Source organism: Lates calcarifer, linkage group LG16_LG22 (genome assembly GCF_001640805.2).
Source record: "Lates calcarifer isolate ASB-BC8 linkage group LG16_LG22, TLL_Latcal_v3, whole genome shotgun sequence".
Lineage (NCBI taxonomy): Eukaryota > Metazoa > Chordata > Actinopteri > Centropomidae > Lates > Lates calcarifer.
The window spans coordinates 10,540,197-10,557,502 of record NC_066848.1 but is presented as its reverse complement, the minus strand read 5'-3'; the positions used below and the strand labels follow the sequence as shown (position 1 = coordinate 10,557,502).

The 17,306-nt window shown below is 41.7% G+C and overlaps 1 protein-coding gene across 2 annotated transcripts in view; it reads left to right on the top strand.

Moving 5' to 3' along the window:
* Positions 1 to 12,468: 12,468 nt before the first annotated feature.
* The window catches only part of LOC108897326 (cGMP-dependent protein kinase 1), a 76,301-nt gene continuing 71,463 nt past the window's right edge, over positions 12,469 to 17,306 (top strand). The window contains exon 1 of one of the 2 annotated variants that reach the window (XM_018696897.2): positions 12,469 to 13,283. In XM_018696897.2, the coding sequence (XP_018552413.1) occupies positions 13,027 to 13,283 (257 nt within the window). In that variant the 5' untranslated portion in view covers positions 12,469 to 13,026. Of the gene's footprint in view, positions 13,284 to 16,032; positions 17,178 to 17,306 lie in introns of those variants that run through there. The other variant, XM_018696896.2, reaches the window with a different exon arrangement.

Genomic DNA, 17,306 nt, shown 5'->3' with positions numbered 1-17,306 from the left:
ATTTTTGGAAAAAGCCCATGTTGCTGACATGCTCGGGTGAGCAGATGGCAGACTGATTCCTGTCAGATCCTGGTTGTCAAAGTGTCATGTGGATAAAGACCACACTGCTGCTGAACTGATATCTACACAGTAATGTTGATATGCTGTAGTTTGTCCTGCTATTTCAGTCATCACACTAATTGTTGACAATAACGGCGACAGCAACAAAACAATAGTCACTGGCATTTAAATTAAAACAATGAGCTGATGGATGCAACACTGTTTTACAACTGAAGGAAAATACTAGTTTTTGGTGGCAATTCCCCCTGGTTTCATCACTACAAATGATCCCTTTCACATTACACACAGTCATTTGATCCACTGTTGATCTAAAAATATTGATTAAAGCAGCTTTAATGTAGTGGATACACCAGGATCTTCAATAAATACTTGTGATCCAAGCTGGTGTTGCCGCCTATTGGCAGATGGCCATGTCTCTTTATGTTTCAAAGCAGAGCATCCTGGTCTTCAGGTTGGGAGAGATGTCAGGTGGTGGTAGCACCTACTGCTCAGGGCAACCGCAGCAGCAGTGTGTCCTGTGGGGTCAAGTCCTCCTACCTGACCTCACACAGGAAATTATAATTTGCTGTATGACCATATCTCGATAACACATGGCTCTGAAGGCTGGTCATTAGACAAATTCACATCTTCCTAAAAGCCCACTGTGAAAGGTGAACGTGTCTAAATTCAGAAAACATCCATTGGTATATATGTTGAGTCAGAATCTAGACCTGAGCGGGCTTTGAAAGGCCCATCAGCAGGGAGTTAATCAATACGGAATGATTTTGATACATAGCAGCCAACTGCAACGTCGACTGAAAGCGGCCCTCCCTCCTCCTTCCTCCTATTTTCTGCTCCTCTGATGATTCTCAGTGGGCCGGTGAGTAGCACTGATGATGATTCTCGGCAATCACTGTATTCTTATGCTTTGTGTCAAGCCCCGCTGTCTGTCTGACTGCTACACGTGGATCATTTTTCAGACACAAAAAGCCTTAAAAAAAGGCCACAGACACAGAACTGCCTTTAATCCAAGATGACATTGCAACTTTTTAGCTTTGGGATGACATTTGGACACCGTGAAAGAAGAACAAAGCATTCTTTCACCAGATGGAGGAACAGGGAAATGTCAGCGATAAGCACAGACTCTTCAAAGTCTTATGTAACACTGCATGTGACTGACATATTAGTTCACTAAGTTACAAAATTACCACAGACAAAATAATGACTATAGAGCAAAATACTGGAGCACTTCCAGCTTCATGGGATGCTCCTCTGTAGTTCCTACTGAGCACACGACTGAAGAGATCTCAACCCATGAAACAATCTTCAAGACAACTGTTATTTTCAACGTCTCTGCCTGAATCTGTAATCTCTGATATTCAGAGGAGACACTCTGTTCTGATGCTCTGTAGCATGAGCACGATTCAGGGATTTGAAAAACTCAGAGCAGAGCCTGTAAAATCTGGTTCAGCCACTGTCTCATCTTTATTGTATTTTTTAACAGCTGATTTATGTACCTGATCCTCTCAAATCCACTGTGTTAGGTAATCACGCTTTTTTGGCTGTGGGAATGTTACCTTTTGCTCTACTGTTAAAAAAAAAGTAGAAAAGGGGTTCATGAGCAAAAATCAATCAGAGCTCAGATAAAAATAAATATATATCTTTGACCTGGCTTATGAAGCAATGATGGTAGAAACTGGAGAGACTGCAGCTGAAATCTAAATCTATACGGGATGATGAGCGCGCCCAACGACTGATGCTGTTTGTCTTGATGTGCATGTACAAGGTCAAAGGGTTGCTATAATGGAGACCTGCATGGCTGATTTACTGCAGCACACTCTAATGAAGAGTGATCACGCCTGGAACATGAAGACTTGGAGTGTTTCCCAGCAGCCATGCCTGACTTTGGACCAGATTTCTCCAAGCGCTCCTTCAGGCTGAGTCATCCACCAGTTTTTGTTTTTTTCTCGCAGTGGTGAATAGGGATATGCTCTCATGTGGAAAACATGGTAAGATTTTTACTGCATTTGCAAAGTCAAAAGAGTCTCTCATAACTAAATGCAGGCGGTGAAGATACTGTATGCTGTTACATAACATCGGCACAAATTCATCCAAGCGTCTATGATGAATGTGTCTCTGTAACTGTTAATATCTCTCATACTAACACTCTGCCGTGAGACCCACGAACTAGATGGCCATTCAGCTTGTACATATTACATTAGTGAGCAGTTGCCTCTGAAGGCCTGTCCAGTTATTCTGGGTGAGCTCTTCTGGCGCCATGTGATGTCGATTGGAAATGAAGAGGGCGTCGTTGGCTACTAGGCAACTGCAACGCAGCGCAAATCAGAAACAACCCAAAAGGAGCCGCAGATAAGATCTCAATCTCACCTAATATCAATCAGTCTTGTCTTTGTCATGCAAATATGGAAATTACATTTGCACATAATCAATGGTGAGCCTGCTTCTTTTAGCTGAAGGATGGTTTCTTGAATCAGACATCAAAGCAGATTGGTGCGTTCAGCTGCCAAAGAAAATTAATGATGCTTCTTTTATCAGTCACTCAATCTTTTCAACGGGATGACTTGGGAAAACACTCAAACTCTTAATGGCCACACACTGACTCATACCAATTGGAGCGAGACAACAATGAGAATGAGACAAAGCGTTGGAGAAAAACAAAAGATGTTCCAGTGCGGTTTTATCAAGGTGGCGGTGGTGGAGGATCTCAGCATGTGGATGCGACTGAGAGACAGAGTGTGGGCAATTTTCTCACGTTCTCCCACCACGGGCTCAGCAGTGACAGCTGAGACAAGACACTGTGTCTCTCCCTCCCCCACTGTGAGCACATGCAGCCATGGGCAAATGTCAGTCAAAGACATCAGCCTTTTGTGTTGAGCTTTGTATCATCTATATCCTCAACATCCCTCAAGCCTTTTGTCTTTTCATCAGTATAATCTATTGGTTGTTCTTTGCTTAGTGTGCTGCTGTACATCAAGTTATCATTAGATTTTTTTCAGTCACAACTCAACATTGTTAACTAACAAGTCCTGTTAGTACTTTCAGACTCTATTTTTACAGCACCCTGCAGTTAGGGTGACGGTAAATGGTTTCACAGTGAGAGGGGGATTGTTAACCCTGTGTAGTTTATTGACATGCTGCAGGTGGTGGCCTGTTGAATGTCCAGCTGAGCCAGGAATGCAGAGGCCCTTTGGGCGCAAAGCAGCCTGGATAAACTGTGCAGGCAGGAAAGGGTTGTCCTGAAGAGCTAATGCTAGGTGTGTTAGTATATGACAAATCTTCAAGTCATTGTTTATGATGTTAAAGCGCCATAACAAGCTTCAGAACATCCAGCTGCAAAGCAAAACACTATGTAGCCAGGTCCTGCTGAGTGGGGTTTAGTTCAGTCACAGGCTGGGGATCAGCATAATGGCAGCAAGCTAAGCTCCACCATTTGAGGACCCTTTCTCACCGGACCCTGGGGGTCTCAAACTGATTTATTGACCTCCTGTGTCTATCTTTAGCTGCGCTGTCTTTTATGAGTATGTTGAAGTGAAGGCGTGCTGCGGCCCTGTTGTCAGTGCTGGCTCCAGACTTTTGGACCAACCTCTGTCGTGACTTAACATTATGTCCTTCTCTAGGTTGTGCAAACCTTGGTTAGTATGCTGGGAACCCTGCAGAGATAGGCATGTGCCAGAGGAATTCAGGGGTGCAATAGTTGTTTTTTTTAGACTTCTGCAGCTCACAACGGCAGCTGTGCTACTGTCCTTTATGTAGCTACCCATACATGGAGAGTAACTAAGTACATTTACTCAACTGTTGTAGGTATGTACAAATTTCAGGCACTTGTACTTTAGCCGAGTAACACCTTATTCTTCCTCTCCGCTATAAATCAGAGGGAACTCCTCTACATTTATTTGACAGCTGTAGTAGCTGTATAGCTTTACAGATTAAGATTTTACATGCAAATCAAGTGAGGAGCTCAAAAAATATTATGAATTATTTATGAAACAATTGAGTATATAAAATTAGTGCTGAAATTATAAGTTGATAGACAAAAAATGAATCAGCAGCTGTTTTGATAACTGATTTACTATTTAATTTCTATTCAAATATGGTAAAAAAAAAAAAAAATCCACTTTCTCCAACTGATTTTTTCCTTGTCTTTGATTAAAATAAACAGAATAATTTGGTAGTCTATTATTCATTAACATTCCAACCCCCAAAAATGTAATCAAGAGAACAATCAGTAGATTAATCAATAAAAAAAAAATCATCAACATCACTCATTAGTTGCAGCCTAAGACAAGACAGTTGAAAGTCAGCTTCACTTTAACAGGCTACAATAGTAAGATTAATCTAATGATATAGGGGCCACTGTTATACATTAAGTACTTTTACTTTACTTTTACTTGGAGTACATTTTTCTAAAAATACATAAATTTACTCAAGTAACATTTTCACCACTTTTGCTCATAATGAAGTTTGATATTAGTGTGATATTGCTTTTATCTTAATACTCCTTCCACCGCTGTAGCTACCTGTGACTTTACCTTCTCCACATGCTAATCTAAACATAATGCAGGGAGTTAATGCTCTTGTAATAAGAGGAGATGCCTGCTTTTAAGTTTAGGTCAGGCCAGGTCAGGGGTGTATTACTAAATATTCTGAGAACACACTCTGACTGCTCAGAGAGCTTTGAAGTGATTCAGGAACATCTTCAGAACAAGTTGGAACAACAGAAGCAGACAAAACCTTTTATCTCACTGAGGAGGTATGATGCTCTTTCTCAGATGCTGCCATTGGCCACAGTCTCAGTACACCTCCCATTCATTCATGACACACACGGTGTGATGGAGGATGATTTAACCTGTGTGTGTTCAAGTGTGATTTATGTACAGTATTTAAAAATGTAAGTCCCTGTTTCAAAGCTGTTTTGAAAGCTTTATTTTAATACTCCTGCACTGCAGTCCTCTCCAGCTCACACATCTTGCCTTTGTCACTATCTCTGTCTGATACAGTAATATTATTATCAATCAATGTGGAAATGGTTTTAGACTTTGATCATTTTGTATGATTGTTTACCAGCTTGGGCAGTCCTTTATAAATAGGGCTGTTAAACATGTTGTGGTGAAGTTTCCTTGGAGCTTTGGGTCTGAAGATTTACAAACTCTTTAAAAACCACCCAGAAGAAATTTAAAAAGGAAATTCAGACTTAAATATTAAAAACTCATTTATTCAACTGGCAATTCCAAAGGTAGTCAGTTGTTGTAAGATCTGTTTTTACTTTTCTTATTTAGTTATTTATTAATTTTTTTTTTTTTATTTAAATGTGCTTTTAGTGTATATTTCTAGTCTCTGAAGCCCTTTCATGTTTGAAATGTTTAATTTTAATAAAGTTTACAATGTCTATTATTAATTTGGTCAAGTGGGAAATTGAATTAGAGCAACCATAAACCTGACATTAAGAGAGAAAATTTCTCCTGCTTCAACTTCTTGCAGCTATTTTCTCCTCCACTTAGGAAAGTGTTATGGAAACCTCAGTTCCATAAAACTTTATCTATGGTGCATAAAACATCTTTCCTCTCTCATGACAGTTATTTACCTGAAGCTGAAAGAGGAGTAAGGTGCCTTGTAAAAACTTTACAAGGATCTAATTTTTAAGAGGAACTTCTAATGCGGAAAAAAAAACCAATGGAAAATTAGTTTTGATTTCGTCAATTTCCTTAGTAACTATCAAATAAATAGGAAAAAAACCCAAACATTTTCTTTCAACTTATGACAGTTTCTTTAATTATGAGCTTCTGCCAAAAGCCCATTTTTAAGATTCAGCATTAAGTTTTTAATTATACCCCCCTTCAGGATAAGAACAATATTTATCATATAAATAATAAAAAATATAAAATAATAATAGTCATATAAAAACAAACAAACAAAAAGAGCTTATTCTTCTGTAGAGCCAGATCAGACTTGTGCATTTGTGTGGTGGTAAAAAAGCTCAACAGTTTGTTTGGGTGATGATCCTCTTTTCTGTGATTTCCTACAAGCAATCGCTGACCTGCCTTCTTTAACTATATTTCCTATACGCCATACACTATATATATAAGAGTTACAACCATCAATCAATGTTAGGTTTGTCAGTGGCCACAACTGTGCTTAGATTAAGCTTTGTTGAACCATTATTAACCTATATTATCGGTATTACCTGAATTTACCGGATTCAGGAAGCCCTTAAAAATATATCATTGGTCATGAAAAATATATAATTAAGTACCACAATCAGCAAAGAAGCTAAGATTTTTTTTTCCTGGTGTGAAGCTGCAAGAAAATGTCTCCTTTTGGAAACCACTGTGTCTTTTGGCCTAACATACTTTTACAACTGTGTGAAGTATAACAAATTTTTCAACAAGATATCACTTCTAAAAATGTGCTTTACCAAACAGTTGAGAAGACCATTAAGCGGCTAAGAAAACATCCTAACTCTAAGGCTTTTATCAGTGGAATGAACTCACTGTACGTGAATGATTTCTAAAATGACTAAGACTTAAATACTTTGGCCTTAAGCCTGACATATAGTCTCCATATGGTATGGTTTACAATGGGGGAGGAACGTGCTCTCTCAAACTAGCTTCCATTAAACGCATTCCTTGCAAACAGCCTGATAACAGCACACTAGCAGGTCCCAGCTCTCCAGTTATGTGACTCATCACTCAGGTGTGCTTACAGCTTATTACACAAGCAGACGAGGCTTCTCTGGAGACTACCACGCTTAGTAACACGTTTGGAGCTCCAAGAAAAAGTCATAGCAACTCATCCTCTCGGGCGGTTATTCACCTCAAATGTGTCGCAGGTGATGACCTTTTCAAACACATGCTTACACTTACACAAACACACAGGAAGAGGGGCAGAGACGGAGAGTGTGATCATGTATGTGTGAGGCTGAGAGGCTCGAGGTGAGCTAAAGACGTCAAAAGGGTCATCTCATTTCACACAGAACCATCAATTATATCCCAACTCTTCCATTATATTAGTTTGTTGCTTTAGTGCAGCGGCTGCGTGGCCAGCTGGGAAGGGAAAATGGCTATTTGTTGTTTTACAGCCTGAGAGATGAGAGGGATTCTCTGCAGCTTATATAACGTGTCTTTTTCATTCAATACAGGCAGGGCTTTGTCCATCACTCTAGATGGCTATCAATAATGTGATGAGTGCAGGAGTTTTTATGGTACAGATGTGGCCCCTGATTTGATCCAAAATGAGAAGAATATAAACAAGCTCTGATGACCCAGATGACCTGACTAAATGATTAAATATCTATATATACAGCACAAATTAGCCTGTGAAATGGGTAAGTACAGTAAGGCCAGACCACCATACTGCTTTATTTATTGTCCAGTTTAACTCCCCACATGGACACAACCTGCGCATCTGCTTCCTAAACCATCACATGCCACAGTGCGGTTAAAATAAACACACACAGGAAACAAAAAAGTAAACAGTCCATTTTTCTGAAATGACAACATCACTGCTGTTTTGTCGTTGTTCCCTGATGACACGGTGTCAGACAGCTTGGGACAGGCTTGAAAAGAGACACCTCTGTTAACACCAGAGTATTATGGGAGGTGCAAAAACAAATCCTGTTTCCACTGAGCGAGCACAGAGCAGCACAGCCTCCATTTTCTCCTGAAAAATGAGCTGATACAGAAGTGATCTGGAGTGGATTTGGTGGAATGACAGGCAGAGGGCCCATGAAGATATCAGTCTGTCTGTTTATATGCCTTTTCTACTTTCCATGTGTTCACTCTGTTTATCTTCAAAGCAAACACTTCCAGAGCTATTTACTCATCATGACTATAAAAGATCAGCAGACTAAGATTGTGAGAACAATACCAAAGTTTTTTTCCTTTCAGCTTATCATTTGCTAATGCCACTTCATTTTATGTCACCTAAACAAAGAGCATTTATGAGTCACTTGATTGTTGAAATAGATATGAAATACCTATTGTGTGCGATAAATTAATATATAATTTCCCTAAATTATTATTACCAGCTGACATTTTGTTGATAAAAGAGACAAAGCTCCTCTGTCACAAGGTTGAGGATCCAGTCAGTGGCTCTGAAAGCTCAGTGTGTGCAACTAAAGAAAACACATGCAAATAGACAAAATGCAAGCGAATAAAGAACACATCCTATTCAATTTGACAACACATGCAGCATAATGAAATGCGCTGCAAATATAACAGAGAAAACAAAACTCAATACAGAAACGTGCAATGAATACAGAAATGATAAAACACCAGTGGATAGAGAAGAAAAGATACAGGCTAGCTCAAACTCAGATGGATCACTGATCGGGCCTACAAGGCACAGGAGCCAGACATCAAGGGGTCCCCAACCTCTGTTGAAAGTCAATCAAATGACTACAGTGACACAAAACAATAAAGAGACGCATGGGACTACAAAAAGATGCAAAATTGCTAAAAAAAACAGACACAAAACAACCTCAAGGAGATGCAGAGCAGCTACAAAGAGACACAAAACATCTCTAAAGAGACATGAAATTACAACAAAGGTACTACAAGCAAACACACATCAACTTCAGCAGCTACAAGAGTTTCTGTATTTTGCTTGTCTTTTCTCAGTTTGCCTGAGTTTTATTCATTTGCAGTGCTTTTATCTAAATGCTGCTTATTGTATTGTCAAATTGCAGATGATATTTTCTTTATTTGCTTGTGTTTCTGGCAGTGCTGTGAGCTCCCAGGGTCACCGAACATGTCACTGTGGTCATGAACAACATTACTAACCCAGCACACCTGGAAGATGATGGGAATGCAGACTTTCAGCCAGTGACCCCTGACCTTCTGTTCACCCTCTGTTCACAGACACATTTCTTTTCTGTAACACCAGACCCAGCACCTTCTCACAACCACTGTCATGTCATCTTTGGATCAAATTACAGTGTTTTCTTTTAATCAGACCTTACTGTTAAGGGAGTGTTTAGAGCTGAAACGAAAATTAGTCGATTAATATATTAGACGTACTGATGTACTGACAATGATTTTGTTAATCAGTTGGTCGTTTAAGTTATTTATCAAGCAACTTTAAGAGCTCTGGAAAAGTCTTTAGTTGATTCAAAAAATAATTTTCAAATCAATTGCAATGTGCAAAAGCTGGCACAAAATCTCTTTTAGTGTGGATATGGTGAACTTTTCAGCAAATGGTTGCCTAATTACACATTCAACAGATATTATCATATAGTCATGTTTGTGTCCACCTGACGAAGCTAAAAGTGTGTTCACTTTTAGCTTTGCTTTTGTTCTCCACCAGTTTCATCTGGCTCTTTACTGCCCCACTATGTTCACCATCCAGGGGGTTTACTGGAGCTAAAAAAAAATACCTAGCGTTGCAGGAAACAACACTGATACGAACTGAGAGACTGAGCAAAAGTTACAGCCTGTTAAACCAAAACAATGAGCTAAAAGCTAAAATGCTCCTAAGAGCTGAATGTCGCCTCAGAGTCAGTGATTATTCTCTCATTATGAGCATCTACTTACACACAAGTAGTCATGTGAATCTATGGTGTCTATAAAGATATTTATTATAGCTGCTTTGAAGATGATTACTCTCTTATCAAATGATCTACCACAAGTCTAGCTAGCCTCTGGTGGTGGACATATTCATTGATATATGAATCAATAATGAAAATAATTGTGAGCTACAGCCCTAGAAGTATTACAAAAAAGGCGAAATAAACCTCAACCTCACCTATCTGATTTTGACGGAACTAATGCAGGAAGACAGGAAGGAGGTATCATTATTGTGTTTGCTAAGTCAATTTCCTGAGCTCTGCTTCTATCCATCTCCAGTGTGAGCCGAGTGATCAATCTGCAGCTCTGGATGTGGTATCATGTTACAATGTAAGACTACATCGATGAGATATGAAGTCAGCGTATGATACTGCTGCTTAAGTCCAAGATTTGCTGTTGTTTTATGGGACCTGAGAGGCACAGAAATAGATTGCTCCAGGCTAGAGCTTCTCTCCTGTCCTTGTCCCATGATGTCTCTCTCCGTCTTTCACCTTCTCCCAGCGCTTGTCTCACCTCTCCTGGGACCGCAGGCCCAGGCAGGCGGCCAGCTGGTGGAGTCTCACTGGGACGGCAACAGGGACACCAAAAGCACAGTCAGATGTAGTATCAAAGACATCTGGAGCTCAAGGGGGACGATTCTCCAGAGACAATGCAACATATCCCTTCCTACCACTGCACTTCCAGTAATCCCCTCTAAGGTTTCCATACAGGCTGCTGGCATGACTGTGTTTGTGTGTCTGCAGGGATTTTAGCTTTGTGAATAGTTACATAAATCTTTGTATGCGAGCGTGTGCGTGGGTGATAACGATGTGCAAGCATATGTCTGGGTATACCCAAGATACCTCTCTCTATTTCTTGTGTGAGTGTGTATGCGTGTGTATGCGTGCGTGTGTGAGTGTATTACAGGAAAACAGTGACTAATGTCTGCCCTCTTCTCTTCCGTAAGCTGATCTGTCCCTGAGGCGAGTGAGAGGGCACCGGCTTCTCTTTGCCCAGAGACGCTTTAAAAACACTGCAAAGGCAGCACATGAACCCTTTATTACAGCACAGCCAGACTCAGCAATCATGAACTCAGTGACGCCTATCAACGACCACTCTTGTGTGCAGTTAGAGCATCTGTCTCTGGGTGCAGGAAGGTTAACTTGGCATCCATTACCTAACCCACAACATCCAAGGGAGATGACCCATGTAGCGCTCAGACAACACAAGCACAAACTGGTATTGCAGCATAACTCACTCTGTGTAAACATGGAAACAGTCAAGTGTGGAGGAAACACAGACACAAGTTTTACACCAATGATGCCAATATAGTAATGGTGGTGATATAATGAGTGTGAATAGGTGCAGGCACTGATGGTGGGTACTGATTCTGGTAATAGCATAAGATCAAAGACACCCAATTGATGATATTCTGCTTCTTTTTTGCATGAATGCCCTTTTCTTGAATAGGATGTCAGTAGTGCTTCTCCAGTGCAGCCATATTCTGCGTGGATATGGATGGGGTCACAGAAGGTGACACTTAATTTACCACTTTCATAATGGGCTCAGCGTCTGCTGCATACATAATTAATCGATCAGTGTTTTCCACATTGATAACAGCACAACCCCGGTTCTAACCTTTTCTTTTGAATGCTAGTTGAATTCACTTTGCTGCTCACAATTATCAGGAAACATGTGACATGCTAAACAGACACAAGCAGCAGTAAAGAGGCAGATCATACGTGTTTCATGATGAGAGCCACTGCTATCTACACCTGATAACTCTCAGTGCAGTTATCAAGCCGGGGGGAGAGTTAAGTGGGTTATCACAAGTCTCGCATGGGGGACGAAGGTTTAAAACCAGTTATTATGCTAATATTCTCCTCCAAGATGCATTTGGAGAGCAGCAGGTTTAAGAAGGAACGGAAATGTAAAATAATATGTGATAAAACTCTGCAAACAGACGTGTATGGCAACACTTTCCAGCATTCATCAGCAGTTGGAATAATAAGAAGGCAAGCAATGAGACAAGGGTGAGAGATGTTGAACTACACCAGCAAAGGGAAGATCTGTTCACTCTATTTTTAAACCAGAATCTTAATGAAACATCCCCCTAGCACCCATGAGCTCAGTTTTTTTTTCTCAATGAATTCTTTGAGTTGAAACAGATTTAGGCAGCAGAATGAAAAATGGTGCGTAGAAATGACTAGCTGGGTTTGGAGATTAATATTACAGCAAGAGAAGTGATGATCTATTACTGAACTCTCCTCAGTCCACACAGCGCACCAAGGATGAAAGTGAAGAGCGCTGTTGCCAGAGTATGTAATTACTGATTACTCTAATCAGTAAGATAACACACTCTGAATCTGTTGTGTAATTAACTTTAATTTATGTTGGGTTCATATAATAACAGACATATCTTCTGCAACTATGATTCATCCATTTTGAGTTTGTTCATTTTAGACATTTTGAGTAACGTCTAGATTTCTAATTTCATTTTATACACAAATTTTGGTTATGAAATATGTGCCCAGATTTCAATGTCTCATAACCATGTACTTTGTTATTTCTTTTTTAAAATAAAGTTTTTTAAATGTTTGGGTTCAGATAAGATTAGATCAACCCTATTATCATCTGGAAAAACTGCTATCATCCTAAAAACACGGCCAAAAAATAAATAAAATCAAATAAATCTCCTCAACAATACTGAAAACCACCAGCACACAAGCTTCAAGCCAATATGAGAGCTATTTGCCTTATAGGGAGATTACTTTCTCTTCACTGATGTGTGCTTACTCCATATATAAAATGTGACCAATGCAAACACACGTACAGCTCAGCCCCTGTCCTATGAAGCCAACACGGGTGCGGGGAAATTGATTTTTGCAATAGGTTAGGTCGGGGGGGTGATCTGGGTGTTTAACATTGCGCTTTTGTCGCTCGAAGGGGGCTCGGGGTTGTGCAGATAGACGGTAAACAAATATTTGACAGCAGCAGCACTGGGTGTCCTCTGTGGTGTGTTTGCAGTGTGAGAGGCGGTGAACTACAGGAGTTGTCTCGGCTCCTTAGTGCCCAGTTTGACGGCCTGCCTGCGTCCCTCGGAGAGGAAGAGCTGCTGTAATTGGTTTCTCAATGAAGGATCATCAGCAGCTCCCCGGAGGCTTGGTGGACTGTAGCGTAGCGCAGCTCCATCAATCGTCCGCTCCCTGGCTTTAAACACCGCTTTGCTCTTTTCTTCTGAAATAAACAAGTGGGCAGTGAAGGGGATACTCGGAGCATCATCATTCTGCGCGTATTTAGAGGGGGGATTTGTGTCCGTTTTCACAACCTGTGCGAGTACTGCTGCTGGGAGTTAATCGTTTTTTGTTTTTGTTTTTTTGGTCCACATCGGAGAATCGTGTCAAAAGTTTAACACACACATTTCGACATGAGTGACCTGGAGGACGACTTTGCCAAGATCCTGCTGCTAAAGGAGGAACGAATACGGGACTTGGAGAGGCGGCTGGCGGACAGGGAAGACGAGATTCAAGAACTGAAGAGAAAATTGCACAAATGTCAGTCTGTTCTGCCCAGCGCTCAACTTATTGGACCGAGGACCCGCAGGGCGCAGGGCATCTCCGCGGAGCCTCAGACGCACCAGGACCTGTCAAGGCAGTCGTTTCGGAAATATGCCAAGTCCGACTGGTAAGACTGTTTTCAGCAGGCGCTGGTGCTTTATTGCTCTATTACGTCCATGTGGTAGCTTTGTGTCCCACCTTGAAATCTCTTTCTGAGTGTTTTTCCTTTCACTACCAGAATTAAAATGTTTACCATGAAAGATATGAATCCATATTGTTATTACTGTAGGAAGCACAACTCTCTCTTTAACAGAAATGTGACAGAAAATGAATATGCAAGTGCTGGGACTCCATATCTCTACTTTCAAACTCTCTTCTTGTGGCACTTTGTGTCCTATCTCCACACAGCTTTTTCTCGATGTTTTCTACCTTGTCTTTTTTTTCTCCTAAATGAAAGATGGAGATGTTTGCCATGAATGGACGAGCACTTTCATTCTTGGGGCCGATGACGCAGCTCCAAGGCGAGCTTCAGAAAGAGCTCCTAATTGATCAGATCCATCATGGCAGTCCCAGAGGACACAGACAGGAGGAAGTGCGATGCATTATTGGCTTTTAGTAGCTGGACGCCGAGGACCCGAAGTGCATGTCTGAGGATATTTAATACTCCATTAGAAAACGCTTTGTTTGACCATATGCTTCCTTCATCACCTTTAGGTGCTCGTTTTAGCCTCACAGTACTGATTCTGGGAGGTTTCATGTGAGGCCTGTACTTGGATTGTCATCAGTTAGTATCTCATCCTCTCACTTAGTTTCAGTTTACTCGGCTTGATTCAGCGGTGCGCAAAAAGTTTGACTCTGTTTTCTTCCCTTAATTTTTTTTTTCATCTCCATTTCTATTATCAGAATCCCATCAGCATAAATTACTTGTTATATTGATATCACACACACACAAGTAGAAATCACTCTATTGCCTGAATTAATGCAACAGACAATGGGGGTTAATTCTATTAAGATGGCTAGACAATTTCCAATCTGCATTTGCATTAATAAACTTCAGGCAGGACAGGTCCTTATTTGCACTCATTAACTGATGCTCAGTGTGCCCTCAAACAAACACAACTCCACAGACAGTCGTGAGGCACAAAGAATGAAAGGAGAATACTTGAGAATGGAGGTCATGTATGACCCAGGTTCACTGAGAATTAATGATTAACATGCTATATTCAAGAAGTATTCAAATCATCTATTGCCAGCCTTTCTAAAGGACCAGGGTTCATTCTGAAAATGGTCAAATTGTGTGTACACTCAGCTGATGAGGCACAATAAGTGTTTGAATGGGCCTTCAGTGGACACACAGTCTAATTGCCATACACTCTGCACAGTGAAACGGAAGTAAATCTGTTTGCATCTGTGAAAAGCACAGGTGAGACATGACTGTTCTCTGTGCCACCAGTGTCTGGAGGGGGGCGTCCAGCTGTGCCGCTGGGCCCACTGGGCCGGCACAGGGTCATAGACGCTGTGACCCCCTCACCCGCCCCCGCCCCATTAGAGTCAGGACGTGGCACCAGCCGGCGGCCCGCCCCGCTCATCAGATTACCGCAGCATGGAGCAGCGGATCCTATTTCTATTGATCTGCATAGGAAAAAGGGCTGAGCTGGATGGTTAGAGAGGTGAAATTTAAAGCGCAGAGGTGCTTTGAAGGACAGTGGGAGGGCCTTTTGATGATGGGAGGATGTGGGGATGCAACACTGGACTTGGAGAGAGCCTGAAATCTCCAGGCACCTGCAGTTTCCTGATATCAAGTAAACTTTGTTGCTGCCCAAGCATTGTAGCCTGTCCCCTCCCCTTGACAGAGATAAAAGAAAATATGATAGTTTTTAATTAGCTCACAGGAGAGAGGCTGCTTTGGCTTCATTAGGTAATTTTGGTGTTTCAATTCAGAAAAGGGCCACTAGAAAACAAATACATAAAACTTATTAATGGCCTAAATGAACAATTAAACTGCTGTTTATTGAACAGCATCTCATTTAAAAGTCTCACAGTCTCACTGAAAACAGGTTCACCACTCTCCATGCTAAGCTGCTGATGTGTATTTGTCTTATTCAAATTTAGCTTTCACCTATTGCACATAGGCCTACTGTAAATGTCAGTCTTTATAATCACATAATAATTGTTCATTACACAAAGCATAACCAGCTTATTTCTTAGACACATTGCTTAGATCATCCATTAATACAATATTATTCATCATGTTTTGCCTGCAGAGGCATGCTGCCTTGTTGTTGTTTGCCTGAGTTGATCCTATAATCCACCACAAGAGGGCAGCTGTGATCTTTTATTAAGCCAACTGCCTCAGTCTGGGATTGTTTACATGCTGTTTGTCAGGAAAAAGATGCTTTTTACCACCACACAAAAAACACCTGTTCTCACAGCCAAAGAAATCTCTACTTCATCCTGCTTTTTGTCCTCACTGTCAGCCTGTGATTCCCCACCCTCTCAGCACAGTAATTATTGTTTTAGCCTCAGTAAGTCCTCATCCTGTCAGATTGTCCTTGGCAGTTTATCCTCTTCTGAATTTGTCCAGAGCTCATGGGGCCAAATGCTGTTTGCTGGGCTTCAGATGACTCATTGGGATAATGTGGACAGACACCAGCGGCGCTTGGAGTCCACACAGCACAAGATTAGATGAGGAATGTGGAGCTGCTGTGAAGATCTGTGAGCCTCAGTAGCTTAGGTATTTTCACGTCTACTGCTTCTGTTTGACAATCTGTAAAGCTACCACTTGGTTGCCTTTAGCGCATTCACTCGCTCCACTTTTAAAATCTGTCACAAAATGAATAGTTGCTGGGCAGGGATTTGGGAAAGTGGCTTTAGTCTCTACCACTTTAACAAACAACATATGGCCACAAAAGCACTATTTTGGTTCAAATATAGCATCCACACATATAGATTCAAATGTCTTCTAATATTTGCACGTTTGTTCATGTTGACAAAATACACAAGTAGTCCAACACAATACAAGCACCAGAGCCTCCTTCCCACTAGATAAAAAAAGCGCGTTGTTTTTTTTTTTTTATGTCGAGGTTCATTAAGTTTCCATCACCTTCAACTTCCATTAAGGCGCCAGTGCTCATCTATTTGTAAGTTAGGAGCCTCAGGGCGAGTTACTGAGGTATGATGGCACGGTTCTCCGAGTAGTGGCTTTCTCACTGAGTCCATTATTCATGTGAGACGATCGCAGCTCTCTCTCTCTCTCTCTCTCTGGAGTGACAGACTGCACTGTGCCACAGATTCCTGTAGGCGCCCTTCTCGCCATGCGTTCTCTCCGGGTCGCAGCCTGACGCACTCGGGGAGGACGGTCCTCCGCTGTCACACCGCCGAGGGAGGGAGCGAGAGCGATAGAGAGAGAGGGAGGGAGGAGAGAGAGGGAGAGAGAGAGAGACAGGGGCAAACTTTGCGTGATTGTGGCTGAGGCGCTTTATGGGCTCACCTAGGTAATCGCGGCAACCACTGAACATACCTTCGCTTAAATTTCCAACATCCGCTTGCGACAGACAGCGACGAGGAATCCCCCTCAGGAGAGACTGGGGCTGCATCCTCTGAAGCTGTTCATGCCGGATAAAGTTTATGAGCAGCGTGGTAGAGGAGTGGCTACAGGCTCGGCTGCATACCTTTCGATAAACTTATTGGGAAGTCGCTCGTCGCCGCCAGCTGAAATGGGCACCTTGCGCGACCTCCAGTACGCGCTACAGGAGAAGATTGAGGAGCTGCGCCAGAGGGACGCGCTCATCGACGAGCTGGAACTGGAGCTCGACCAGAAAGACGAGCTCATACAGAGGCTACAGAACGAGCTGGACAAATACCGCTCCGTTATCAAACCGGCAACCCAGCAGGTCCACAAGCAGAACGAGCTGAACGAGCAGCAGCGGACAAAGAGGCAGGCGATTTCGGCCGAACCCACTGCCTTCGACATCCAGGATCTTAGCCATGTCACCCTACCTTTCTACCCCAAAAGCCCACAGTAGGTGTCCAAAATTATGACCACATTCACTTTTAATAATGATAATCAGAATATATTTGCATCGGTTGTTATGTCCAGTATGAGTCCATTCACCTTTTGTCACCTTTCTAATTCCTGTGCGTAATGTTA